This window comes from Corapipo altera, unplaced genomic scaffold, assembly GCF_003945725.1.
Source record: "Corapipo altera isolate COAL_440 unplaced genomic scaffold, ASM394572v1 71, whole genome shotgun sequence".
Lineage (NCBI taxonomy): Eukaryota > Metazoa > Chordata > Aves > Passeriformes > Pipridae > Corapipo > Corapipo altera.
The window spans coordinates 5,738,591-5,766,343 of record NW_020884916.1 but is presented as its reverse complement, the minus strand read 5'-3'; the positions used below and the strand labels follow the sequence as shown (position 1 = coordinate 5,766,343).

General features: G+C 53.4%; 1 protein-coding gene and 1 long non-coding RNA gene across 4 annotated transcripts in view; one reads left to right on the top strand and one right to left on the bottom strand.

The window, feature by feature from the left end:
- Positions 1-1,468: 1,468 nt before the first annotated feature.
- Positions 1,469-27,753, top strand: part of KIRREL3 (kirre like nephrin family adhesion molecule 3) — a 357,949-nt gene continuing 331,664 nt past the window's right edge. For all 3 annotated transcript variants that reach the window (XM_027655693.1, XM_027655692.1, XM_027655691.1), the window contains exon 1: positions 1,469-1,608. In XM_027655693.1, coding sequence (XP_027511494.1) covers positions 1,548-1,608 — 61 coding nt within the window. In that variant the 5' untranslated portion in view covers positions 1,469-1,547. The remainder of the gene's footprint in view (positions 1,609-27,753) is intronic.
- On the bottom strand, positions 18,611-21,784 carry LOC113953041. The gene is made up of 4 exons (XR_003529724.1): positions 21,651-21,784; positions 20,161-20,488; positions 19,642-19,761; positions 18,611-18,718 (listed from the first exon to the last, which is right to left on the bottom strand). It is a non-coding gene; the product is annotated as an uncharacterized LOC113953041 (long non-coding RNA).

The window sequence follows — 27,753 nt, the reverse complement described above, 5'->3', positions numbered from 1 at the left end:
AATCAGCTTTATTTCCTTAGGGATGCCAGCTAAAAATAATAATAAAAGCTCTTTATTTCCAGGGTGACTCCACTCCTCCGCTGAGAGCAGAGCCTGCGTGCGGTGCTTGGGTTTCAATCAATAAAACTCAGCTCATCGCTGCTCCTAAGCCAGGTTTAACCCACCTGGCATCACTTTAGCTTGTTAGCACAAGTGTCTTTGGGAAAGTTATCCTTTTTTTTTTTTTTTTAGCTAAACCAGGGCTGGTAGTCATAGTTTGGTAGCCACGTGTAGCTGTGGCCCCACCGAGGCAAACAGGAGCCCCCAAAGCAGCAGGAAAAGCTGTGCAGCCTTTTTTTTTAAGTTCACCTTTCAGTAATTAGAGTCCACAGCTGTAATTACTTTCTAATTTTGGTTTAATAATTGAGCTCAACCATCCCCACATGCCCCTTAGACTCGGTGATGAGGGAGGCTCTGGCCTCCGTGGCCATGAGAAGTGTGGTGGTAAGCAATGATTTCACTGCTTTATTTTGATTTTTGGACACCTCTGCTCTGCCCCCAAACTCTCACTGGGTAAAAAGGAAATTAAAGAAAGAAAACACCCACAAAGGATAAAAATGGTGATTAAAGGGGAGAAATGGTCCTTTTGCCCCCTGCCCTCTCAAGGGATGCCTCAGCCCTGCAAAATGGCAGCGGGAAGCGTTTGCAGAGGGTCCCCCCACCAAATCTTTATTTGGGGTTTTTTTACGGTTTGTGTGCGGGTTTTTTTCACTCTCAGCTCCAATGTGGGATTTTCTGGAGGTGTGAGGAGCCACTGCCCCCCTCCTGGGGAAAATAAGGGTGTCTTCTAGAGCCCCCCATCTCCAGCTCCCTCTGGATTTGTGTGAAGGTGCAACTTATCCCGGGGGAGGCACATTTTTTTTACTCCCCCCACCTTTCCCCGGGATTTTGGGGATACCCAGAGTATTTCAGGGTAAGGCTCTGGCTGCCACCCCCCTCCCCTGCCCCAGAGGCAGGTGGGTGTCGTGGTTGATGGGCAGCACCTCCTTCAAATTTAGAGATGGGGGGTTAAAGCCACGCAAATGTTTGAGCTCCTGCTTTATGTGCCCCCTCGGGGTGGGGGCAGCACCGGGAGGGGGGAAAGGGGGCAGCATCCCTTCCTTCCCTGCAACCGAGGCAGGAGCAGCTCCGACCCCCCCATCCCACCTTAACCCCCTCCACCCTCTCCGGCCGCGCACCAGCCTTTGGGGGGTTGGGGAGGGGGGGTTGTACAAATCCTCCCCCACCCCGCGGGCTGAGCCATCGCCGTCCCCCGGCTGCGCGCAAGTTACTCCCCCTTCCCCGGCACTTTCCCTCCCTCCCCTTTCCCCCCCCGCTCTCCAAAAGCCGGGCTGCGCCGCCGAGGCTCCGCCAGTGAAGGCAGCGCTGCCGGGGGAGGGAGGGAGGAGCTGGGGGGGCGGCGATGGAGCCGGAGCCGGGCGAGCGGAGCCGGCGGGCGGCGGCCTGAAGCCCCCGCCGGCAGCGGCAGCGGAGCCCCCCGACCCCCGGCGCCGAGCCCACCCTGAGGAATGAGCGCTTTCCAGGCAGACCTCCTCCTCCTCCTCCTCGCCTGCTTCCTGCTCAGCCACGGTAGGAGCCGGCGCCGCGCCGGAGTTTCCGACAGGAGCCCGGGGGTCCCCCCGGGTCGGGGGGTCGCGGTGGGGTGCGGGGGCCGCGCGTGGTTTTGGCGAGGGGAGGAGGAGGGGGGCAGACGGGGAGGATTGCAGAGTTTTTCGTGCATCTCCCGGCGAGGCGGCTTTACCTTATTTTCTCTCTCTCTCAAAAAAAAAAAAAAAGGCAAAATCTTTAGCATGCAAATGCGCGCTGCCGCTTCGGCTCCGGTAATGAGGTGGTGTTGGCGTGTAAACACGGCTGTGCTGAGCAACAGCCCCCCCAGACACCCCCTCGCCCCCCGGTGCTTCCCCCGGTGCGGGGGGCGATGGATGCTCCGTGTCGGTGGCAGCGGAGGAGCCGCTCGGACCGGCGGCAGCGGCTCCAGCCCGGGCACGGGAGCCTGCGGTTGTGCAGCCGGGGTGGGGAGCGATTTGCTCCTGGGGAGGTGAGGGGAAGAAGAGTTGCTGCCAATGCAGCCAGCCCGGGGGAGGTGGGCACCCCGCGGGGGTGGCACGGCCGGGTCCCACCTCCCCGGCGCACGGGAGGGAGGCAGGAGCGTGGGAATGCGCAGGGATTCGCCCCTGCAACTTTACTACCTGCTTGATCCCCCCAAAAAATAACGCATAAAGGTGGATTTGGGGAGGGGGTGTGCTGGGGGAAGCCGGGTTTGAGGCGCTGCCGTGTTCCCGGTCCCTGGGCTGGCTGTCACCTGTGGAGGACGCTGAGCTGCAGCCAGACCCCGGCTTCGCTCCTCTGCTGCTCATCCCCTCCCAGCGCCGGTGTCAAACACCATCTGTGTCACGGCGCCGTGGTCCCCACGCCGGCTTTTGTGAGGGTACGGCTTGGGGATGCTTTAAAAAAAAAAAAAAAAAGATAAAAAAACCCCAAACCCACGCAGCCAGTCCATCTGTTGATTAAATGAAGGATAAAACTTTTGGAGAGAGTAGTGCTTCTCCACGGGCAGCTGGTTTTTTGCTCAGCCAGACATTATTGCTGAACATCCCCCACCATACGCTGTGTTTCGCCCTATTCCCCGAGCAGGGACGCCGTGTTTGGAGGTGGCTGCGCTTCTGCTTGTCCTTCCCTCTTTTCCCCGGCTCGGATGTGATGCTGGGCTCCCACGCCGTCCTCCCTTCCCCTTCTCTCTTCCCTTCGCTCTCTGCTTGTGCTAATATTCCTTCAGGGAGAAAGCTGTGTTTGCGTTCGCCTTCGCTGCTGCACAAAAGAAACCCTCTGTGTCCTCCGAGAGGTTTCTGGCTGAACAAACTCGAGCTGTCCCTGGTAGAGCAGAGCAGCGGCGGGGCCGGGGAGAGCAGCTCTGGGAGCTGATCCCGGCCTTCACCTCCCTCCTGCTCCCGCACACCGGGTCAAATGGCATTTTCCTAGCGGAGAAGTTTGTGTCTGGGATGCAGCAGGGATTTGTTTTGTTTCCCTCCCCTCTCGCAGCCATTATTTTAAGAAGGGCCAATTCACTTTTTAGCAGCGTTGGGCTCCGGGAGCCGCGGTGGCTCCTGGGCTCGGCTGCTGTGTCTGCTGCCTGCACGGTCAGGAGTGTGCAGCTGGTACCTTGCTTATTCATGCCGGGTTCCGAGGCACAGACAGCGCCTTGCAGAGCCTTTGCTCGGCTCTTTTCTCCCATAGAATGAGCCAAGTGCATTTCTATGGAATTGCTGCTCTCGGTGCATAAGAAAGGGGCTCCCGGCAGCGTCGGGGCTTTTCCCGTTGGGGTGAAACCGTGCAAAGGATCCCTAACAGGATTTCATGCAAAGGATTCCTTCAGCCACACGGTGCTCTGGGGGAGGAAGGGCCTGGATGTAGGTACTGAAGCCGATTTTCCAGCACATGTTGTGTTTGCCTCCCCTGGAGCAGCCACTGTGGTGGTGGTGGGGTGGCCAGAGGTGGTGGCATTGGTGTCCATATGCAAAGGTGTCCCCAAGGCTCTGGGGACAGGATGCTGTGTGTGCACGCAGAGGGCAGCCATGCCTTGCCCTGGAGTCAGCTGGTGGGCCAAAACTCACTTCGAGGAACAACTGAAGTCACTTGACTCTGCCCCACAGGAGATTCAGTGGCTCCTGTCTGTGGACAGGGAGCAGGCAGGGCTGTGTTTTCTTGCCAAAGTGGCTTGAAGGGATTTACCATAATTAAACTCCCCCAAGCCAAGGGCAGCAGAGATGGGAGGATCACCTCTGCTGAAAACCCAGCTTGGGATCTGCGGGCTGGACACTTTTTTAAAAAAAACCCTCCTTATCCAAAGCCTCAGCAAAAGGGCATTTTCCATCACTGGATCTGTACACCTGTGCCCTTGGGTTTGTACTTCCTGGGCATCCTGGTATCCTGCTGTTCCTGCAAAGCATGCAGCCTGGAACTTGGGCTCCCAGTGGAGCTTGCAGGAGGAGGAAGCTGCTTGTTGCTCCTGTTTGGGGCTGAGCTGCACCTGGGCACACACAGGCTCAGCCTGGAGGAGGATTCCTCCCACAGCCCCTTCCCGAGAGAACAAATTGCCTTCCCTTGAGCATCTCTTGTCTCTCTGCCTCGCAAATGGTCTTCAAGAGCCTGTGCTTTCTCTTCGTGGCAATCATGAGGTCAGTGTTTCAGGGCTGCTTTTCCCCTGGTGCTGCTCCCTCTTCCACCCCCTGGGAGCTGCCAGACCAAGTGCTGGGGAAGGGGGGAGGAAGTCACAGCACAATTTGCCTCCTGCGGAGACAAGGTGTGGGTGCCCCTCGGTGGGAAGCACTTGATGCTGCCATGAAAGCGGCTGCCTTTGCTTCTGCCTGCTGAAAAGCTCACCCTCCTCTCCTCTGCTCCAGTGCCAGCCAAACTGGGGGAGGCTGGGAGCCACGGGGGAAGGTGTCCCAGCTGTGGGGGGAGCACCACTGAAGATGCACCTACAGCCACCTCCTCCTCTGGCTGGCCTGTGCTCTACCAACCTCGGTGGGTTTGGCAGGATCTGAAATTTACCTTGGATGGGAAGATTTCTGCCTGTCTGGGGCTCTCTTTCCAAAGGCATGTTTGCTTTCCCTCAGGGTGATGAATACCGAGTTCTCTGGGTGTTGCAGGGTATGTTTTTCTCCTTCACAGTTCACTTGGTTCCTCCCTGGAAGCAAATGCTCTGCAATCTTCTGTCAGAGGGGCCCGTTATTAGCAGCAGTGGCTCAACTTCCCACTGGCTTGTCCTCAGCCCCCAGGTGGAGAAGGGTGATATTATTCCCATGAGGGAAACCAGCCCAGTTCCACCCACCAGCACTGGTTATGACCAGGAGAAGAGGACTTTCACATCCTGGGGGATGTTAATGGGTGACAGGGAGCAAAAATGTGACATTATGGGGTGCTGGGGGGTGTGAGCACAAGGGCTGGTGGCTGCAAGGGGCACTTGGTGATCTCTGTGTCTGACAACCACCAGCCTGTTGATGAGAAGCCTGGAAATCCATGGTTGTGATCCCTCTTCCAAGTGAATTCCTCCTGCCATGTATAGGGAAGAGCAGCTTTGCAAGGGAAGGGCATTGGGCTGGTTCCTAAACCCAGGAGAGAGTCAGTGCTGGGGAGCTGCTCAGGAAGCACAAGCAGTGAAATCACCAATGGGCTTTAAAAATTAACCAAGGAAGAGCTCCTGGAGCCCAGGATGTTCCAAATCACGATATTCTATGATTCTGTGAACTGAAAATGGTTGAATGAAGACAGCAGTGGTTTGGGGAGGTGCTTTGTGAGGTGGGGCAGGTTTGGCAGGGGGCAGTGTGTTCACAGCTGGGCTGCACGGGAGGGAAACTCAAATGAGCCTCAAGTTAGAGCTGGTGTTGTGCAGTGTGTGCTATCCCAGAGGAACAGAGCAGGATTGCCTCCTCCAACCCTGTTCTAACACAATTTAGGTTCTTCTTGCTTCCCCATCTCCCACCTGTACCTCCCACAGTCATCCCACAGGTGACTTTGCTCAAACCACGTTTCTTGCAAGGTTTCAGTTCTTAGAAAAGAACAAGAGGGAGGAGCTGGGGGCCTGTCCAGGTGCCCTTTGCCAGAGGGAGGAGGGCAGGGCAGCTGTTCCTCCTGCTTCCCCAGCAGCCTCTCCCCCGTCCAAGGTCGGGCAGAGGTGCCTGGGCAGTTTATGCACAGCACATCTCGGGCAGATGTCGATTGCTTTGTGCTTTCCTGTGGTTTTAGGGGACACCAACTGGAGTAGAAACGTGCCCAGAAATCCCTGCCAGGTTCCCAGCACCACGTGTCACCAGCTCCCAGCCTCTCTGTAGCTGGACTGCAAATGTTAGGATAAAACAGCTCCGTGCTCTTCTTTCTTGTGTAGCTGTAAATAAAGGGGGGAGAGGCCAATGTGCCCCTCAGGTTGTGAGCTGGCTGAGGATCAAGGGCTTTTGAATAAACTGTTTTCCTGTGAGCAGTGTGTGATGGAGAGTGTGGCTGCTTCAAACCTCTGATTTAATGATCAGCTTTGCAAGTTTGTGCAGCGCTCTCAGCTCCTCAGCATGCTGGGTGGAGGGGCTTTATGGAAATGCTGCTGGAGAATTGGCTTTGCATCACTTTCAGGATCCTTCCAGCAGGATTAAACAGCTCTTATTTATTTATTTATTTATTTATTTATTTTAAAGACCAGCAAGTTTATACCAACAATTGCTGAAGGCCCTAATTTATCTTCTGTTCAGGAGCAATACAAGTCTTTCCTTTGACTGCATTGAGAGCTACTTCTGGCCAAAGAGAGCAACAGAGCCACAGTGACCGTGTACAAGCTTATTTTATAAATCAATAGGCAGTGAAACAAATTGGTTGTAAATCAGTCTCTTCCTTGCTGAGATTTAAGGCGTTTGCTGGAGCTGTGAGTGTTTCAGGGGTCTCAGCCCTGCCTTCAGGGCTGGCTCTTGTCCCAGCCCTTGCAGGGCTGTGGGAATCAAAGGTACCAGTAAATGTGTGGGATTTCTTGGCTGGGAAGAAATGAAGTTGAAACCCTGTGCTAGTCTTTGAGTAGAAGGGTCCTGATGCTTCTCAAAACTCCTGGGTTTCCTTTTCCCCTTCCTCTGTTTCACTGCACCTCAGGGCACGTCTGCAGGCCAGACTGCCAGAAGGGGGAAGAGGAAAATATCCATTTCTGAATCGTGCCTTGTGGTAGGACAGAGCAAACGCTGGGGTTTGGCCTTGGAAACGGTGGCCTAACAGATGTCCTGGTTCAATGTGCCCTTTGAGTATCGCCCAGCCTGTTTATTCATTGCCTGGCTGGCAAGACCCACGCTCAGTGTTTGCCTTTCCCTGGTGGCAGCAGCAGCCTCCAAAGTGGAGCAGAAGGAGCTGGAGGTCACTTGGCTGTTACATGGCTCTTCCTTTTACCGAGTTGCATTAAACAGCTTAAAATCTAAATGTGCTTTTAGTGCGCTGTGAGCGATGGGCTCTGGGCGTCCTGCCTCGCTCGGTGTCACATGCTGGAGGAGTAGGAGGTGGAACACTCGCATTGTTAAATTCAGATGCTAACTTGGGGATAAGATCTTGTCTTAATGTGTTCATTCAACGCCCCCACTCGAAACAAAAGCCTCAGTGAGCCTTGGGTCTGCTGCATTTCAGGGTGGAGCAGGATGTAATTGGGTTTTGAGGGCTTTGCCATAACTGCTGCTCATTAACCATTGATGCAGAGTTTCAGCTCGGATAATAGATGCTTTCTTTTGTTTCCAATTACTTTGTGTTGGGTGGAATTGCTGCGCAGGTCTCCCATGTATGTGGTCATGTGGTGGCTGATTCACCTCTTAAGAGCTGGTGGATTTATGTTCCTGGGTCTGTTGCTGTCACTTCCAATCTGGGATGTGGCCAAGGCTCGTGGGGAACACCCTGCCTGGCTGGGCCGGGCTCTGCTCGGATGCTGCAGCACCTCAAGGCTGAACGTTTCAGGAGCATTCGGGGTGAGCAACCCCAATTTCGTGAGAGGGCAATAGAAACACAGAAAATGTTCAGTGATGTGGTTTTTCTCAGGAGCTCCCTGCCCAGCAGGACGTGCTGCAGGCAGGAGGAACCTCGCTGACTCCAGATGAAATACGCCCCGATGGTGCAAGGGATGAACTTTCTCCAGCTTCCTCATGGATGAAGGATCAAAGCTTTGTGCTGTGGGTCCAATATTAGCAGGGAGTGAGTGGGAGAAGCCACTGGGTTTGGCGTCCTACCTTGCATTTTGGGCAGATATTCGCTCCTTAAAACTTAAAATTGCCTGACTTGTTAAAAGATCAGACATGGAGGGCCTGAATCCTCCTCAGGTCCCCGTTGTCCCATCCCCCTCCCACCCCCAGCATAAATGAGTATTCCAGCAGTATGCTGCCAGTCAGGGAATGTCAATATTGGATAAGTGTTTCCTTTATATCACTGCAATTTAGCATAAGCTGCTTGGAAACAAATGTCTTCCATAAGCATGAGGTGTTTCAGTAAGTACACAGTCAACATTACTGTGAGGATTAAATAAATGTCAGCCCCACTTGTATGCTCAGCAGCAAGTTAAGACAGCCTAACTTGCATAATGGCCAGTGCTGCAGGAACAACAGCAGGGATTTTGTGAGTCTCTGTGGAAAAAAGCGGGATGGAAGGAGCTGCTTTGGATGGAGGGGATGTTGAGATGGGGGTGCAGAAGCACCTGTAAGGTGCATGGGGTAGCTGAGGCTGGGAGGAAATTCCTGGCTGTGAGGGTGGGGAGGCCCTGGCACAGAAGAGCTGTGGCTGCCCCATCCCTGGAAGTGTCAAGGCCAGGTTGGATGAGGCCCTGAGCAACTCTGCCCGTGGCAGCAGGATGATTTTTAAGGCCCCTTCCAACCCAAAGCATTCTGATTCTATGGCGTGAGGTACAAAGGGATACATGGAACTTCCCTCTGGAATAACAGGGCTGCTCTTTCTCTGCCACTGGCTGCAACCCAAAGATGAAGACTTGACTCAGCCAGTGTTGGCTTGAGCTGGTGAAGTTGCTGGCTCAGGGTGAGCAGCACCTTCCTGCAGATCTTCCCAGGCCACCCATGGGAAGATCTGATGGATCTGCCTCTGCCTTTTCCAGTGCAAACTGGGAGGTGCTTGGCTGCAGGTGGTGAGGCCAAGGAGTGAGGCTCAGCTGTCCCTGCCCTGTGGGGAGGAGCAGGTTGTGCTTCCAGAGCTGTCTGTGAGCCCTGAGCTCACCTGCAGCTCAAGGATTCCCAAAGCCAGAGGTGATCACTCCCAAACTCAGGGAGTGATGTTGGTCTGTGCTGGTAGAGCTGATGGGCCTGAAGGTGATGAAGGGAGATGGTCACCTCTGGCTGCTCTGCCTTCAGGTGTGTGGGGGAGAGCTTCTCTCTGCCCAACAAAGAAGCCTCTGGCTCCCACAGAGGGATTTAAACCCAGCAGCACACTGAGGTGTTGCTGAGGCAGTGGAGCCGGAATCCTTCTCTCAGTGTCTGCAGGAAAACCCTTCTCTTTACCACCCCTCGCTTTGCATCCTCACCTGTCACCCTGAGGCGTCACTTGGTGCTGTGTTGGTCAGCCCATGACAAGTTCTGCCAGCAAGGAGAGAAAATCTGGGGAGCTGGATGTGTTTCCATTCCCAACGATGCAAAACTGCTGCTTTCCCCCCAGCTGGCAAGTCGCTGACTGCAGCCACTTGTCCCCAGCTGCACAAGAATGACAGGAGACAGAATCGTTAGCAGGCAGATGAGCCTTATCAGCTCCTCTGGTGTCTGTGGCTGCCTCGGCTCTGCGTGGGCTCGGGACCCTGCAGAGTGTGGGTTTTAAAGCCTGGCCGTTGCTGTTCCAGGTGACTTGAGCAGAGCATCCCAATCGCATCCCGGCAGCCCCGGGGAGCAGCCGGAGCTTTCCCAAGGAGTCCAGGTCCTTGGGCTGCGCGTTCCCAGCGCGGGAGGAGCAGCTCGAGGGCACGGGGAGTGTCCCAGTCACTCAGCCTCGGGGAGCAGAGCGCCGGGGGCGCGCAGGGGAAGGAATCCCCGAGTGTTTGGGATCCAAGGCGGGTCACCTGGCAGAGCCAGCGCAGGTTCCATCCTCACTTTTCCCGTTCAGCCTGGCGGTGGCAGCAGCAGCGCTCGCATGGAGCCGAGCTCTGCTCCCACCTGCCAGTGTCGCGCTCCTGGGGAGAGGGCCAAGGTGACCTGCTGGGCTCCGGCGCTGCGGGGAGCCTGGGAGCACCCAGGGAGCACCCAGGGAGCACCCAGCCCGGGCCTTGGGATTCAGCAGAGGCCGTTCCCTCTGCTGTGCTGCGGAGAGGTGGCTCGAGTGCTGGCATAGGGGGAAGAGCTGGGAGCCCCCTGGAGCTGCCACCCTTCTCCTGAGGAGCAGTGGGCACCCACGACCTGCTTGGACACATCTCCAGGAAGGTCTCAGCATGCAGTGGTGTGAATGCCATGGGCTCAGAGAGCAGGGAGGGTGAGGGTGTGGGAGGAGGAGGTAGGGCAGTGTCTGCCCCACTGCTTTGTGCCCCCTCATTGACAAACACCCCTAAGGAGCTCACGGAGCTGGGGAGCCCCCTGTGCATCCTTGCAGGGTGTGGGATAACCCTCAGCAGGGAATGGCTGCCATTCCTGGTTGGTGGTGCCTTATCAGGCTGTTTCCCACTCTATCCCACGGGCAAATCCCTGGAGTGTGATTTAACACTCCTCTCTTTCCCTTCTGGCTTTATTAAGCTGGGAGTGACAGGGCCAGCCCCCACCTCCCCCCCAGCCACAAGTGCTGAAGAAACAGAACCAACAGATGCTAAAATTAGGCACAGCTGTTTGCAGTGTTTTGTCCTCCCCATCACAGAGTCTGACACTGTCTGTGCTTATTTCTCATCTTGTCCAGACACCGAAGAGGTTTAAGATATCAAAGCTTTGAGTGGCTGTAAATTAACTCCTTCTGTCTAAGCTGGAGCTTGACTTACTGGCTGATGAGAGATTCTTTGTGATTTCCTTTATTTGCCCTTATAATAATGGGAATTGCCAGGGAACATCAAGACAGGTGTCGTCTTTCTGTACCTGGAAGACAACCCTGCTGGTATTCCCTGCTCAGGAGCTCCCCACCAGAGACCAGGGGAAACATCTTCAGCCCTGTAGGCTTTATGTGCCTAAACCCAGCTCTGAGGTGCAGCTTAGACAACCTCTGTGGTCCAGCTTGGTCTCTGCACGCCTGAAGTTGTCCCAGTCCAGCCCCACATCCTGGCTGTGGTGATCTGCTCTTGCTTTGGCCAGGTGGAAGATCTGAGCTCTTCTACTTGGTGGTACAGGCTTTGTGTGTTGTGGTTTGGGTATTGGGGTGGGCATCCTCTCACCTGGCTGCTCTTCGCCCCACCCTGGGATGTGTTTGGGCTGACAGTGACTGGAGGAAGCTCTTTAAGGGCTGATGGCTTGCTCTGTCACCTGCTACCGCTTGGAAATGTCCATTCCCCTTCCCTGGTGTGGCAGTGTTGGGGTTTGGCACCACCCAGGTGGAGATGGGCTTGGAAAGGGCAGCAGGAGGAACCTCTGGCAGAGCAGAAGTGCCTTTTGCTGTCAAGGCCAGAGCAGTGTGACTGTCTCTGCTGTCAGACAGGCCCTGGGCTGAGTGTGTGTCAGGATTGTGAGTCTGAGGGGTCTGTTTTCCTCTGTGTCCCCTGTGAGTGTCTATCTCCTGCAGCAGCAGTGCTTTCTGAACATCCCTCTTGCTCCTGTCATGCTTAAAATGATAATATTGGTTTAAGATGGACACTTGTGATAAACTGGGGAACACGACGCCCTTGGAAATCTTCAAAGCTCTCTTGCATCACGTGGGCTGGCTGGAGAGGCCTGGACTGCCCCCCTCCATGCCCACCTCCTCCTAAGGATGCCTTGGCTTTTAAAGAGCTGGCACCTCTCACCCAGCAGTGCTGACTGCTCCAGGTGGTGTCTGTGACACCTGGGCAGTTCCTGTGCCACCTGTGAGCTCCCAGAATTGCCTTTTCCCACCCTTTCTGTGATGAAGCAAACCAGGAAGGGAAGTGCTAACCAGGGAAGGCTGGTTTTCCCTGGGGCTGAGCAGGGGATGGTGGGGAGGAGAGGGGATAAGAGTGCAATAAATACCTCACAAAAAAGGACCTGTGCAGTTGCCAAGTGTCCCTTGCCCACGTCTTTAGGGTTGTAGCAAACCTTTCCCCCAGCAGGCTGAGTTTTCCCTGCAGCAGGCAGGTTTCTCCCTGTGGTTTGGCTTTCTCCCAGGCACAGGCAGAGGTCTGTGTAGTGCTCTTAACCCGTGCAAGTTGCTGCTGACTCGAGCAGATCCGAGTTGTCGTCCCAGCGGGAGCATCTGGTGCAAAATCAGGAAGAAAAGTTGAACTTTTGAAACTTGTTGAAAAGCAGGAAGCATCCAAGAATTATGGATTGAAGGCTTTGAAGTGGACTTGCCAAAAATACTGTGGTTTTGATATCTGAAATGTGAACCTGGAGCTCAGGAAGGGTTTTGTGTGCCCCAGGGATGGTGAGGTCACTGTGGGGGATGAGGGGATGCTGGGAAGCTGCTGTAGAAACCATTGGACTGTCGACTGCTTGTTCTTTGGGGTTTGGAAATGGGTTGCAGGTCTCTTCTTGCCTTTGGCCTCGCCGTGGTGGCTCTCACAACGTGCCAATTTGTCACAGTATATTTAATTCTAAACCAGTGTTAAGCTGATCTGTGTGTCTGTAAAGCACCTTGTGTTAGGTTTGATAAAATTACGTTTTATTGTCTAACACAGTTTATTTCTCTTGGTCTGGTTGCATGTTTTCATTACCTGTTTCCTGTGCACCGTGAGGACATCGAGTGCCAGCAACTGCCTCACTTGCTCCTCTCTGAAAGCACCTTAAAATCAGCTGATAATTGCTGGAAACTATGGGAAGACTTTAAGGGTGCCACTGATATCCATCTGGCACTGGTGCATTGAGCAGGTAAAGAAAGGACCTAAGAGGCAATTGAAGAGATTGATGGGCAATAACGGGTGTAATGGCAATTTTTGTCCTGTGTTTTTAATAAAGTGATTGACGACAGGCCCAGCTGGAGCCCCCGTGCGGAGACCGAGGGACGCAGTTAAATTACAGAGGCTTCTTAACTTAATGAGGCCTGCTAATAAAAACCAGGCATAATGAGCAAAGGATAACGGTACCATTATGCTCTGAGTGCTGAGCAGAGGGCTGAGCAGGCAGGGCCAGGGTGTGCTTGGGGTGATCTCACTGGGAGGAAGGGCTTTCCTGACTGGGAGGGAGGTGAGGAGGTTGGGAGACTTGGGAAGAATGGTGGGTAGCCAAGTGATGCTCTTACCCACAAAGGAATGAGCAGGTGGAACACCATCTATGGTTGATCCTCCATGCTTTTGGTTTTATTTGTAAGGTTTTGGGTAACTCTCTGCTCCAAGTTTCATTCCCTTTATGTAACCCTGGGGAAGTCCAGGTGGGTTCCTACACAGACATTGTGACGAGGGGGTCAGATTTTGTGCCACGAAGGAAAAACAGTGGGAATTTAACAGCCTGGAGGAAGGGCCTGCAGGGAATAGATGGGTGGGCTCTGGGAGGTTGGGAAGAGCTGCAGCAGGATCATGTCACAGCTTGATTTGGAGCTGGGGCTGGGACCTTTCAGGGGGTGGAAGTGGGAGGTGGATTAGTGTCTGCAGAGCAGCTCGGTGTGTGCCGCCGGTAAATGGAGTTAAACCTGAGCGAGTTCTAATCTAATAATGAAAGGAAGAGAAATAAGTGTTCTCAGTGATGCATGCCCCCTCACAGTGAGTACTAATTGAAAACAGATATTTACTTTAAAATGAAAATGTAATACGATAATGGTGGGTTGAGGATTTCTCACACGTAGGATGGAGCAGCAGGCACACACAGCCCCCCCTGCCCTGCCCAGGCTCTGGGTCCCATGGGAGCAGCATCTCCCGTGCCATGGGGCTGCTGGGCCTGCCAGCCTGGAGAAAATACTTGGGGCTTGTGCTGGAGCAGAGCTCAGAGCCTTCCTTAGCCAAAATCAGGAGCACTGGGGTCCCTTCAGCTGGCCTGGGGCTGCAGGGGACCTTCCAAGCTGGGCTTTTGTCTTTCCTCCTGTACCTTGCAGACCTTTCCCAGCCAAATCTCCATGGAAGGAGAGGTGAAGCCTTTCAAGACTGGGGCAGCATCACCTCCCTTGTCACTGAGCTGAGGGGCTGGACAGTGGTGGTGACCCTCTTCCTGATGGTCTCTGGTGCTCCAGACCCACCTTGAGCTGGCCCATGTCCCTGGCTTGGTAGGTGACCTGCTCAGTGCTGATGAGACACTGGTTAATGCTGCCTTTTTGGGGGCTGCTGGAGGAGAATGAGAGGCATATTTGCCCCCTCAAGCCGGTCTGAATTAGTGCTGATCCCTTGGGGAGGGCCCTGTCTGTGACTGCTGAGACTTTAGCACCCCTCCTTGCCTCTTGGTCTCTGTTTGTCCATCCTCCCCTCCTGCCTCCTTGTTCTTCCCTCCCTGTTCCAAACAAGTTGTCACTCCAGAGCCAGAGTCACAGTGTTTTCCAAAGCACTTTGGAGCACAGCTCAGGGCAGTGGGACTGGTGGCCATTCCAGGATCCTCCCAGCCAGGAGCCCCCCAGGCCCTGCAATCTTCTGAGGGAAGTAGCCTGGCCCTAATCCCTTTGTGCAGAGTTCCTGCCTCTTTCTTTCTATGGGTGCATTTGTATAATTTGCATTTTGCACTCTGATCGTATGCACAGAATTCAGATTGAAATGGGGGCTTGAATAGATTTGCATGCTAATGAGGCACTGGCTTTATTTGTTTATTTGGAGCCCTCTCAAGCAGGCAGCAGTGCTGGAAAGCAGCTCCTGCAGCTCTGGTGGAGACAGAGCTCTCCAGCAGCACGAGGACCCTCATTTTTATCCCCAGACCCACTTACCCCTTGTGCACAAGCAGTTGAAAGGGGTGGTCTCTGCTCCAGCAGCCCTTGGTTCAGTCCTTCTCAACCCCTGTGGAGCAGCAGCGTGGAGATCAACAGTTCTAACCCATCTTAACTAACCAGAGATGTCTCTTTAAGGTTATACTGGTGTTACCTGGGTCTGGCCTTGCCACTGAGTGAGGTGCAAACACTCCTGTGTCAGGGCTGGTTATACCCAGCAGGAGCCCCTCGCTGATGGGTGTGATGGTCTGTGAGCGTGTCCCGTCCTCTGCTTGACTTTGCAGTGGTGCTCAGGGGGGCTGGGCCCTGCTGGCCACGGCTCCCTGTGTTCCTCAGCAGACCATGACCCTTCTCTTCGTGACAGGGCCGTTATTTCTGGTGTCTTTCAGCAGCTGACCTTGGGCTGTTGCATCAGTGCTGCCCATCAATCCTGCGCCGCTGCCAAATCCAGCTTCCCTTGGTGCTCCTGTGCTCCCTCAACGGGAGCTTTCCAGCCTCTCTCAGTCAGCAATAGACCTTGGAAATATTGAGGAGGAGAAGCCAAGGGCTGGGAGAAAACCAGTTCCCCAAACTCCACACCAGCACTGGGGAGGAAAACAAGACCCCACAGCCCAGGTGCTTCACTGACCGGCAGCGCCGCAACCCTTTGCTGTGCTTTGTGTCCCAGCAGATAGACCCGGCTTAGAGCTCAGTGCTGAGCCTTTCGTGCCAGCTCTGCCTCCCCAGATGACTCCTGCTGCAGCCACTGCCACTCTGAACACGGGCCAAGGCAGGCCTTCTGAAATGGCAGCAGGAATTGGGTCACATCGTGCTGCCCCAGGAGAGCGAGTTCCTCTCCGAGCAGTCTGGCTTCCAGTTATTATTTTACAGGGGATGTTAGAGCTTGATAAGGGAGCTCTTCTGACTGCCAGTGGGGCTTATTTGGGGCTTATTGGATGCTCCAGTTTAGATTTTAATATAGTCAAAGGTGACTTACAACTTTAATATGAATTTTAAAACCGATTGCTCGAGTTGTTTTTTTTTTATCTGTGTTAAAGCAGATTAATCTCAGCCTTCCTTGATCCTGTCGGTAGCTTTTCTCTCCCCGCTTGGAGACACACGTGGTCTGTGTGGCACCAACAAAGGCCGAGGAGGAAGATGTTTGTGTGGCGATAAATAATTGTCACGGGGCCGCTTTTCTTCCGGAGAAATCTCCGCTCTCCGAGCCCGACAATGGCATCAGTGGGAGCTCCTGCTTTTGTACGAGGCTCCTGCCTCAGCCTGCAGAGCGGGGCTTTGCCGAACAATGTCCAGCTTTGTGCTTCCCATGGAAAGCTGCTCCTCACCGTTGTGTTTGTCCCCAGTTTTCCAGGCTCTCCACCACCCGTCTCCTCCTGCGCCGCTTTGTGCCGCCGGCGTCGCGGTTCCTCGCTCTGCTGCTCGCAAGGTGTTTTGTGCCTGAGGGGACAATACTGAGTGGGTTGAGAAGGTGGCCTCGGGGCACTGGGGTGGGCCGTGGTGAGCCGGAGTGGAGTCATTGCCCTGCTTCTGGCTCCTTGAGCATCCTCGGGCGGAGGATCCAGCGGGGAGTGTTCTGCCTCTGGGCACCTAATTCGTGGTGTTTGGAGCCCCTGTGAACACCAGGGGGTTGCCTGATACTTTGGGTAAATGTCACACCTTTCAAGGTGACCAGCTGGGAACCCAAAACCGAGCAGCTCTTGGCCAAATTCAGCAGTGCTGCTGGGCTGCCTGAAGCAGAGGCTGCTGCTCTCTGGTACTTTTCTAAGTAATCCCAGAATCATGGAATGGTTTGGGTTGGAAAGGACCTTAAAGCTCATCCAGTTCCACCCCCTGCCATGGGCAGGGACACCTCCCACTCACCAAGGTTGCTCCAAGCCCCGTCCAACCTGGCCTTGGACACTTCCATGGATGGGTAATCCCAAATCATGTGGTTTAAGTGAATCCCCTTGACTTGAGGGTTGGACTTGATCTTAAAGGTCTTTCCAACCTTAACAATTCCATGTTTCTATGACTTAGCTCCAGGTGACCAGTTGTGTTGCCATAGGTGCTCTGGATTTAGGAGCAGCCTTGTTGGTGCTGCCAGTCTATGGAGCATCAGTGGGCAGTTGGGCTTTGGAATAAGAAGACAAGGATCAGAACTGTGGCTCTGGAGATGTGTGGGCATAAATCTTTGTGTCCTGAGCATTGGTCAGCCTGTGTACCAGTGGTATTAGTTAATTTTACCCCAAATAATGAGTTTACACTTTGCTGGGCTGGGAGTATTCCCTGTACCTCAGGCAATGATTGCAGGAATCAAATGCTCTGTAACCAGCCTTTAGTTTTTTCCTGGTTTGTTGGGGGATGGCACTTCACTGACGGTCCACACTCTCCAAAATTCCTCCCCAATGCTGCCTGCAGCTTTTCTCCTGCCAGCCTTACCCATAACTGCTTTTCAGAGCTCATTATTCCATGCACAGTGCTGCATATCAACGTGCTGGATTGGTGGGCTGGGAGCTGGGTGAGCTGTGTGGGTCTGACAGTGGCAGGTGAGGGAACTGAGGCACAGGGAGATCCACGTGAGTGGTGTCACAGCTCGGGGAGGGGGGGAAAACAGGAGGGTTTGCTCACTGGAGCTGCCCCATGTCTGTCTGCTCTCTAAATTCCAGCCTGAGATAGGGAACCGCCAGGTGTTGTGTTGGCTCAGGAGCTGAACAGGAGCGACGAGGCAGCGACGAGACTGAAGAGCCTTTAAAGGCAAGACTTGACACCGCACGAGCGAGTGCCGAGCAGCAGCCACATAAATCCCATTTGTTTTACATTTCAGAGCTTAATGAGACAGAAATCGCATGGCAATTGTCACATGTGAAGGCAGAGATGGCTGCTTTGCCTTCAACTGCAGCAACCACCGTCTGCAGCTCCGAGGAAGCCGTGATCTCACCCACCCTGTACCTGCAAAGTGCTGCTGGCCTGGAGCTCAGCACCAATCCTGGGGGTTTATAACCCCCCTGGCAGCCACACCAGGCTGTCCTGGAGGTCACCAGCCTCACACCTTCCCCAGAATAGTCAGCATATCATATTCTTCACGTAGAGAGTCAGAGAATGGTCTGGGCTGGAAGGGGAATCAAGTCCAGGAAGGCAATTTTTGTGTGGTTTCACTGGGCTGTGGGTGTTGAAAACCTGTGCGGTGTCTTTTGGGGTGATTTGTAGGAATTTTAATAAGACCAAGTACAAGGTACTGCACCTGGGTCAGGGCAACCCTCAGGATCAGTCCAGGCTGGGATGAAGGGATGGAGAGCAGCTCTGGGAGAAGGACTTGGGGGTGCTGGTGGGTGAGGCTGGACATGCCCTGTCCATGTGCCCTGGGCTGATCCCACAGCGTGGGCAGCAGGGGAGGGGGGGATTCTGCCCCTCTGTCCCCTCAGGTGAGACCCCCCTGCAGAGCTGCCTCCAGCCCTGGGGAACAGCACAGGGAGGACGTGGAGCTGCTGGAGAGAGTCCAGAGGAGGCACCAAGAGGATCAGAGGAATGGAGCAGCTCTGCTGGGAGGAAAGGCTGGGAGAGTTGGGATTGTTCAGCCTGGGGAAGAGAAGGCTCTGAGGCGACCTGAGAGCCCCTTCCAGGGCCTAAAGGGGCTCCAGGAGAGCTGGAGAGGGACTGGGGATGGAGGGACAGGACACAGGGAATGGCTTCCCACTGCCAGAGGGCAGGGTCAGATGGGACACTGGGAAGGAATTGTTGGCTGGGAGGGTGGGGAGGCCCTGGCACAGGTTGCCCAGAGAAGCTGTGGCTGCCTCTGGATCCCTGGAAGTGTCCAAGGCCACGTTGGACTTACAGCAACGTGGTCCAGTGGAAGGTGGAAGGGGTGGAACAAAATGAGGTTTAAGGTCCCTTCCAAGGCAAACCCTGCTAGGATTCGATGTGCTTTGCCCACCAAGGGATGGAAACATTCCCGGGAATCATCTCAACCTGTGTTAACCATCAAGCTTTGCCCCTTTTATCAGGTAACCCTATAGCTCTTTAAGATGAGCTGAACAATAGCAGGATATTAATGCCAAGGATGCATTAGCTCGGGTAACTTTGCTTCATCTCTGCTAATTTGTGCCTTCGCTCTCCAGATAATGTTCATAAATTGCTAAAGCAGTATTTTAATATTAACATAAGCTACAGTCTCTGTGACAACTGTTAAAGAATGGGTTGTGTTTGGAGCTCTGAAATTGATTTTTTTTTTTCCTCCCCTTGTCTGTCAGAACTGAAAAACTGCAGATGAAACACTATGTTGGGTTAACTGAAAATAAGACCAAAAATATTTGTTTCAGGTCAAATGAAACATTTCATTTGATACGATATGTTCTTTGTTCAGACTTAAAAAACCTTTTTTAAAGTAAATTAACTTCAGAGATGTCTTGGGGGGGAAAAAAAGTCTGAATGTTTCATGTAGATGGAAAAATGTCTAAATAAAACACTTTCACTCTTGACACCCACTCCTCCCCTTTCAGTCTGAACCACTGAATGGGTTTGATGGGAGCTCATGAATAGCATCAGTTGACCCACATCTGGGTTGGAATTATTGTGCCAAAGACGCAGGGGAAGAGTTCATGAGTCATTTTTTTAATGGGTGTCTCGGTAGGTGAGAGAAGTTCTGAAATGATACATGTGAAGGAATAATGGGGCCCTCGTTAGATGACTAAATCTTATTCTTAATCATCCTGGGGGCGAGGAAGAGGGGAAATTGTGAGTTAGAGAAGTTGTGGGTGAATAGTATTTTGCAGCTGGCCTGGAGCTCTGGGGGGGTGGGCTGGGTTTTAGGAGAAAGTTCTTCCCCCAGAGGGTGGCTGGCACTGACCAGGCTCCCCAGGGCAGTGGGCACGGCCCCAAGGTTGCCAGAGCTCCAGGAGGGTTTGGACAATGCTCTGAGGGACAGGGTGGGGTTGTTGGGGTGTCTGTGCAGGGCCAGGAGTGGGACTAATGATCCCTGTGGGTCCTTCCAAGGGGGGAACCAAACCCAGGCTGCCTTGAAACCCAGCTGGGTCATCCCTGGTGTTGAACTCCAGCCTTGTGGGGTCATTTCCCATCAGGAGGCTCCGGGATGGGGCGAGTCAGGGACTCCCTGGGTCACCAAACCCCTGTTGCTCCTCGTCCTTCATCAGCAGTTCCCCTCAAAATAGGAAGTGCTTCCTAGTCCCAGAGGGCTTCCTGATGAATCCTTACCAGGATATTTGAGACTTTCTCAGTGGGGTGGGAAACTCCCCTTCTCAACATCCCAAGTCCCCTGTTGTAAAGCAGCAGGAGAAAACCCTCCTGGGATCTGCTGCCTGTTGTTGTGGTGTCCTAAGTGTGAAGTGAGCAAAGGCTTGATTGGAAAATAACTCAGGTAGGACCTTTTTAACTGGCCCAAGTCTTCTCCTGAGCAAGTGCTGTTTCTCTGGGCACATCCCTTTGGATGCATCTCTTCCAAGTTTGCGCCAGGAGTGCTGGGAAGTGTAGTAATTGAGCACTTGCATTGTTCTGGACATAGCAACTAATGATTTTTTCTGTATGATAATGCATCTTCATTACTCTGGGGAAATCATTTGCTCCTGTGAAGACAGGCCTCTCATTCCTGGGTTAAGGGGGAAGAGACTAATGGCTTAATTAAGAGGTTGGAGAGAAAAATCTGTCTTAACTCTTTTTTTGTGCGTGTGTGTTCGAAGAGGACTGTGGGGAGGGAGGTTGTGCGTGAAGCCTCACCTAGTGGAGCTGTTTGGGACCACTGCATCAAGCAGGGGACACAAATTCCAGGTCTTCAGTGCATCACCCATGTCTCCCATGAGCCCTCTGCAGGAGCCTGGCATGGGCCTGGGCTGCGGCTCTTTGTGGCGAGCGCTGAGATTTATCCTTGTGAAAGGGGAATGTTATTTAAATCTGCACATTTCGCAGGATGTGAAAGCAGCTCCACGTAATCTACAGCCTCTCCCTCCGCTGGGACCGCTCTATTAACATCTTTCATTTGTGGAGTTGGATGCTTTGCAGTTCCTTTCAGCGGTGATAATCCAGCAAAGAGCCCGCGCTGTTCACCCTGCGGGATTTATGGAGCCAGAGCCTGCCTTTGAATTTCCATGCTGGCTTTGGCCAAACGCAGAGATATCACACAAACAGCAGCTTTAGGAGCACGCTGGTTCAGGCTTTTGCCGTGGTGAAGTGCAGGGTGACCCGTTTGGGGCTGATTTGGGGACCCTTTGGGGAAGGAATGGATGATGGTGACTGTGCTCTCCCAGGCTGCATCCCAGGGGGAACAGTGGGGAAAAGCCCTTTCATGGGAACAGGCAAACAGCTTTAAGCAGAGTCAACAGGAGCAGTGGGTCAGCTGCTGGGGTTTTTAGGGTGGAGAAGACTTGTGTCCCTCCATCCACGTGTTTGAACAGAGGAGTGGCAGCACAAGGCATCTCTTCATGAGTCACAGAATCATCAAGGTTGGAAGAGACCTTCAAGATCCAGTCCAACCATCACTTCAGCACCACCATAACCACCCCTAATTCACAACCCCAAGGGCCACATCCAGACACCTCTTGAACCCTTCCAGAGATGGTGACTGCACCTCCCTGGACAACTTCTTCCCACACCCCATGAGCAAAGCCATCCTGCAAATGAGCACAGCTGCACCTCCTTTCCTGGGCTGTGCCCTCCTCAGGTGACTGGTCTCATGGGTGTTTCTGTGTTGGGATGTGGATGCCAATAGCTTTCTTACACAGGAGGCTGGGGGGAGCCTCTGGCTTGGGTGAGGCAGGTCAGGTGCCAGGGAGCTGGGTTTTACCATGAGCCTTCCCCTTTCCCTGCTCTACCAGAGGGCAGAGCAGTCCTCCCTGTGCCAGGGAGCAGAGCAGGGGAAGCCTGGCAGCTCCCAGCTCGATGGGCACATCCAAACCAGTGCTCCTGAGGTGATGTTTTGGCTCCTGGAGGTGCCTGACATGGCAGCCCCTGACACACACGTGCATCTCCACCCTCGGCTCAGCTCCCCCAGCTCCTCTCTCCTCGTGTGACACAATTAAATATTAACACCAGTAAACACTTTAGTTCATCTGCACAACCCTGGCTGCCCAATTATCCTCCTGCAGGGCTGTCAGACTGTGCCAGTTGCTTCCCTGGGTGCTGGCAGCCTTTGGGCTCCACGGCAGTGAAAGCTCTGCTCTCCAAACCTCTCTTCCCACCCCTCTCAGCAGCTCCCCGTGCCTTGGGGTTACCTCGGTGTGAGATATCCCAGGGCATTGTTGGCCTCTCTGAGCCTTTTCAAAGGGCCACAAAGAGCTGTTTGTTCTTTTACAGCTGTTTTGCAGGTATTGACAGGGGAATAAAGGGGGGGGTTAGGTGGTGGCTGCTTAGTAACCTGTAAACACAGGGCAGAGCTGTTGTTGCCTGTGACGTGCACAGGAGGTTCTTCATTCCCTGGAGCTGCAGGGTGGTGCTGCTGCAGTTTGAGGGGGGGATCTACAGCACCCCAGAAATCCTCACTCCCTCCCTGAAGGTGGGATTTTGCTGCTTTCAAAATATTGGAGTTAAGGTTTTAGCTCCTCACCTTTAGAACTGTGGTGTGGAGCCTTTCCCCAGCCCCTGCACCAATACTGAGGGTGCCCTTCTGGGAACTCGACCCTCTTTTTGTGTTTTTATGCAGCAGATGAGATTTTGCTGACAAATGAAGGGAAATTGTTGCATCCAGCTCTCATGGCCTCTGTCAAGCAGAGCTGGTTTGGGGTTTTTTTGTTGCTTTTGTGTTCTTGCCTTTCAGGGCCTTGACATTCAGCAGAGTCCATTTCCAAGAGGGATGGGACAGCAGGATTTTACTGTGGTTTCAAAAGACATTTTAAGTGCTTGAACTCCTGCCATCACTGAGTTACATGCCTGGGTCTGGCCTTGACTGTGCAGGTTGAATTTCTTGTTATGATTTCCAAGGCAGGCAGCATTAGCAGCTTGTCCTCAGCCAGACAGATCCGTGGGAGCAGCTAATGGGGTTTCTCTTTTCATTCTCTCAGTGCTGCTGTGCTGTCCCAGACCTTGGCATCTGAGCTGGTCAGTGTGAAGAGCAGCAGAGCAGTGAGGAGTCTCTGAGCTGCTCCTGGGCTGAGATCATCAGCCCGGGCAGAGTTTTGCCCCAGAACAAAATCTAGCTCAGAATTTTTTCTGGTCTCCATTAAAACTTCTTCCCCGTTGGGATTGCTATTGACCAGGCTCTCTCAGGCTGTATTTCCTTCCTGGATCAATAAATCTCACTATTGATTGCAAAATAAGTTGGTACCTTGGAAGCAACGGTGGTTCTGGCTCCAGCAGGCAGCTCGGGGCTCTGCTGCTGCTGGAGATCCCAATCCCAGGTCCCACAGGTTGGATCTTCCATGGTCAGTGTCTGTGTCTCCAACCCCACCTCTCCCTCTGGAAATGGGATTTGGGAGTGCTTCAGCTGAAGGGAGCAGCCTGAATTTGTTGTCTCACAGGTGAAAAGCTCCTGTTCCCCTGCAGAGATGCTGTGATCCCAGTGATCCCATCTCTGTCTGGCACCAGCTCGCAGTGCAGCTGGAGATCACCCCTGTGGCTCCCTCACCTTCCTTGGGATGGCTCCCAACCCTCCAGCTGGCAGAGGGTGCTGGCTGCAAACTGCAGGCTCTTTGAGGCAAGGGAGGAAAACTGCTCCTTCAGCCTTCCAGGAATCTCTCATGGCATGTTGGAGCTGCCCAGGTGGGAGTCTTTTGGAAATCTGAGACCTCAGTGCTACCTTCTGAGTCCTTCTGCAGGATCTGACTGGAGCCATCCTTGGTTATTTCTTTTTTCCCCCCAGTGCCTTGCAGGGTAGAAGCTGCTCTGAATTGGTTTCAGAGCTGGTGAGTGGCCCAGCAGCCCCAGCCATCCTCATCCCCTCTCCTTTGCTCCCCAGCCCAAGGAGACCTCCTGGAAAGCCAGTTACTAAAGCACAAATCCCTCAGGACTTGACAAACTCATCCCTGTGGTGGCTTTTGTCCTGTGTGAGGTGTTTCCTGAGAAGCTTTACTCTCTTATAGCAGCCCCAGATCGTGCAGGCTGAGCTGGCTCAGCAGCAGCTGAGGCATCAGGCAGGATCAGGATCCCCTGTGAAATCTGTTGGGAGTAATGAACCACAGATGACTCTGTTTTCTGAATCGATACCGAGCTGCTGTTTCTAGAAAGCTGCCAAGCACACAAATGTGAGGTTAGAGATGGAAAAGCACTTCCAGGGGGAGCTGGGCAAGCTGTTGGTGCTGTCAAGTGTCTCTGCTTTGCACCCAAGAGGCTTCTGTGTTGCTGTGTTGGACGAAGTGTCTGCTCCTGTTTTCTCCCTTGTTCCTTCCAGATCCTGGGAGGTTTAGTGCAGTTCACACTTGCAGAGCACTTGGGTAGAGCGTTCTTGAAAAGTGCAAAATATTTATTAGTATTTGCATAGCAGCCCCTGACCTGCTGTGAAGAAGCAGCCCTTCAGCTCTGCTGAGTAAATATACCTTCATTAAATAAAACTCTGCCTGTGCTGCACTGAACTGCTCTGTCTCACCTTCATCTGCTTTTTCATGTGTAAAAAGTCTTAGGAGTGTTTGACTTTAATGAATTTTGAGCATGCAAAGTGCCTGCCTGGCCCGAGGCAGGGCAGCGTTTTGACCCTGGCAGTGCTGGTGACAGGTCTGAGCAGCATCCAGGGGGGCTGCTGAGAAGGGATTTGCTTCAGGAGCACCTGTGCAGCCAGTTTAGAAGCGGCCTTATGGCTGGAAACCTGCAAAATGACAGGTTTAGGGTGGTGCAGGGGTGATTCCCAGCTTGGTTTGCAGGATGGGGGCATTGTCTGGGGCTGGGACAGGGCTGCTGGTGCTGCCAACCCCCTGCTCCTGGGGCATCACACCCCCCAGAAACCCTCCCCTAGTGCTGCTGCTGCAGAGCTCTTCAGGCTGCAAATGGGATGCCAAGGCTTTAGATGCTCTTGGTGGCCCATAAAATCTTCTTTAGCCTGACATGACGTTAAAGCTTGAAGAGGAACTATTTAAAGCAGAGTGTTCTCACAGGTGCTTGAGTTTGGCTTAATGCTGCTCTTGTCACAGTTAAGTCTAGTTCAAACAAACTTTGTTCAACACTGAAAAGGCTCTGAGAACATTCCCCTCTCCCCCCCCAGAGGAAAGCAGGTGGATATTTGTCTGAGCAGAGCCTCTGGAAGCTCTGGGCCTCGCTGTGCAGCACGGGGGCTGCAGGCATTTTCAGGCTGACTGGAGATGTGGAGCTTGAGCACTGGCCGTGATCCCCCAGCTCCCCAGCCTTGGCAAACACGGCAGAGCAGCTCCCAGGCAGTGCTGGGTGTTCAGGGGGTTATTTCTGCTTTATATGTCATTGAGCAGCGTTGCAGGTTCACGGGGAAGCTGCTTGTTCTCTTCAGTGTCTTTCTTAAAAAAAAAGTTGCACAGCTCAACATATTTCCTTGATAAATTCCTGGAGCATCCCCTCATCCTTCCCTCGTGTCACCTGACAAATGGCTCTTTTGTCTTGTGTTCCTCACTGACTTATTTGTGTTTAATGTAACTGTGTCACAGGGAGAGGAACCCTGGCAGCACCAGCTTGTAATTCCAGGGGCTTGGTTTTCATCTGGGAGCTGAGGTGCTTTTTTGTGCTTCTTAATTTTCATTCAAGGCTTCGTTACAGACTATAAAATACAATTTTCAGCAGGTATGTCCACTTGTTTTCCTCACCTGTCAGCTCTTGGTCCCTACTGCCACACTCTTGGACTCTGACTCGTGCACCCTCTGCCTTTGCTTCCCTCTCCTCAAGTGTTTTGTGGGAAAGCCAGATTGGGACTCTGTTCATAGCTGTTGTACTTGCAGAGTCTTGTGAATCTTCCCCAAACCCCAGGAATATGTGAGGGATAGAGAATAAACACCAGCTGCTGCAGTGCCACTGAATAAAACTGAGAAAGCAAAATCCATCTGTATGTGCCAGACTCATCCCAGCCCATCCATGTTCCGCTCCCTGTGCAATGTGTTGGTCAGCAGCAGCCTTGGAGAACCACAGAATTCCAGAATGGTTTGTGATGGAATGGGAGGGACCTTGGAGCTCATCTGGTGTTCCCCCCCTTCCATGGGCAGGGACACCTTCCCCCAGCCCAGCTTGCTCCGAGTCTTCGAGGGCTCTGCAGTCACGGGCAAGTTCTTGGTACTTCCACCCAAACTGGGATGCCAGGAAGGATTTGTGCTCCTGCTGGTTTGCTCATTAATCTGCCAAAGGTGGGATTTGCCAAAATACTCCAGAGCTGGAGTTCAGCTGGTCTGCAGCAGGAGTAGAGCTCCCAAAGGGGCGAGGAGTTTAAACCGTGGGTGTTGCTGTCACCTCTGTCTTGGAGCTGAGGGGCTGGGGGGGCTCTTAGAGCAATTGGGATCCAGATCTGGCTTCTTTTTAGGCTTTTGGTGTCCGAATCTTTGGTACTGAGCCCCCTCTAAGATAAGATTGCTTCATTTGCATGGAGCAAAGCTGCTGCCATCAGCGTCCTGCCACAGCTCTCACCAGTTTACGACAGGTGAAGGAGAATTAAACACCAGGAGGATTATAAGCAGACAAAATGCAATTACTCAGGGAGAAATCCAGTAAGATTCTGCTGAATAGCCTGTCTTAAAAGGACTTTTGGGGCTTCTTAGCTGTCTGGAAGCTTTGGGATCTGCTAAGACCGTGCCTGGAGAAAAGTAGCTGTAAGTCCCCACTTATGGGGGGATGTAAGTCCCCAGCTCTGGGGAGGAGAAGGTTGCTGGGCTGAAGGTGATGGGAGTGTTCTTTACTTGGGGATGAAGTTCAGACCCTGGCATTTGGGACAGGGTGTGTTGCTGTGATGCACTTTTGGTGGGTTTCCACCCCAGGGAAAGGCTGTGGAGTCAATGCAGTGTGTGACCTGCCCGACTCCAACCCCCTCTGGCCGTGTGGGCCTGGTCAAGCTGGGAACTGAGCACCTCCTGGGGTGAGGAAGAGGTGAGCTGTGCCTTTGTTCCACCATGCCTTGGCACATCTCTGTGTTCGTGGTGGTCACGCAGGGTCTGGTGACCACAAAGGAGGGGTCTGGAATAGAGGTGCAAAACAGGATCTGACAGAGAAACGCTCAAAAAGTGCATTTTCCTCTGGGCAACCAATTAGATATTGTGGCAGAGTTGAAAGAAAGTCTGAATGGTGTGATGGAGCAACTTTCCCCAAGATCATCCTCCTCACCCTCCTCCTTCAGCACCCAGTTGTCTTCCAGGACCTTCCCTGGGGTTTTTCCTGGTTTCTCACCGTGCTGGGTTTTCATCTGCTGCTCCCTCCCCCCAGTCCCAGCACCATATGTCATTAAAATGCTTAGACATGTGGAAAGGGCCTTGACAGAGATTCAAGGAGACAAGGGAGACGCGGAGGAGCCGAGACTTTGTCAGATGGAATGATTGTGACATTAGCGACGCTCACCCGGGGAGATGGATCCAGCTCCAGGAGGGGGACCTGCAGTGACAGAGGGAGGGAGGTGGACATCCTGACATGGAGGGGAGCTGGGGAAAACCAGAGCAAATTCCAGCAGAATTCCAGCAAATGGAGTGAAAGGCAGCAATGGGATTGGAGGACTTGAGCATTGTCCCAGCTGCAGTGCAGGGCACTCAGGGATTCTGCCTTGCCTTGAGTTTGGGAATGTTTAGCTCTGAGATCAGCAGAGTACGATTTCCCCCTCCCCCTCCTCCACCCTTTGCTGTGCCAGGAGCTTGTTTGGGAACCTTTCTTCCCTGAGTGTCCTCCCACAACCCCGTGAGTAAAGCTGTTAGCCAGCTCCAGCCTCCACCTGCACCAGGTGAAGGTGGAAAAAGAACCCTGGGAGCACCTTGGGGATGAAGAGAAGTGAGTTTGTCTCCTTGTGTCACCCTCTGGGGTGTGCCCACTGCAGTGGTGGGGTGCAGGATTCCCCCTACTCCCTGCTGCTTGCACAGACCCTCCCTAAAACCCCACACCAGCACTGTTTGCCTGGTTGTTTATCAGGTTTTGAAGGTATTTTTCCCCTGCAGAGAACACCTCTGAATTGCTTTGTGATCCTGTAAAGAAAACAAATGAAAGCAAGTCCCCCCCCCCTGCTCCCACTGAGAGAAGAAATCCAAACATCCAAACATCCATACAAAATCCAAACCTCCATAGAGGTGGCAAAGGCGGATGTAGAGCCCTGAGTATTTGATATTCAGGGCAGGAATCTGGTGGGGGAAACCCAGCGAAGAATTCCTTGTCTGGTTAATGCAAATACGCCCGTGGCTCAGAGAAATCAAACAAATGAAACCCTTGGAGCTGGGAGGGGAGAAAAAAAGCGATTCCCAAACTACG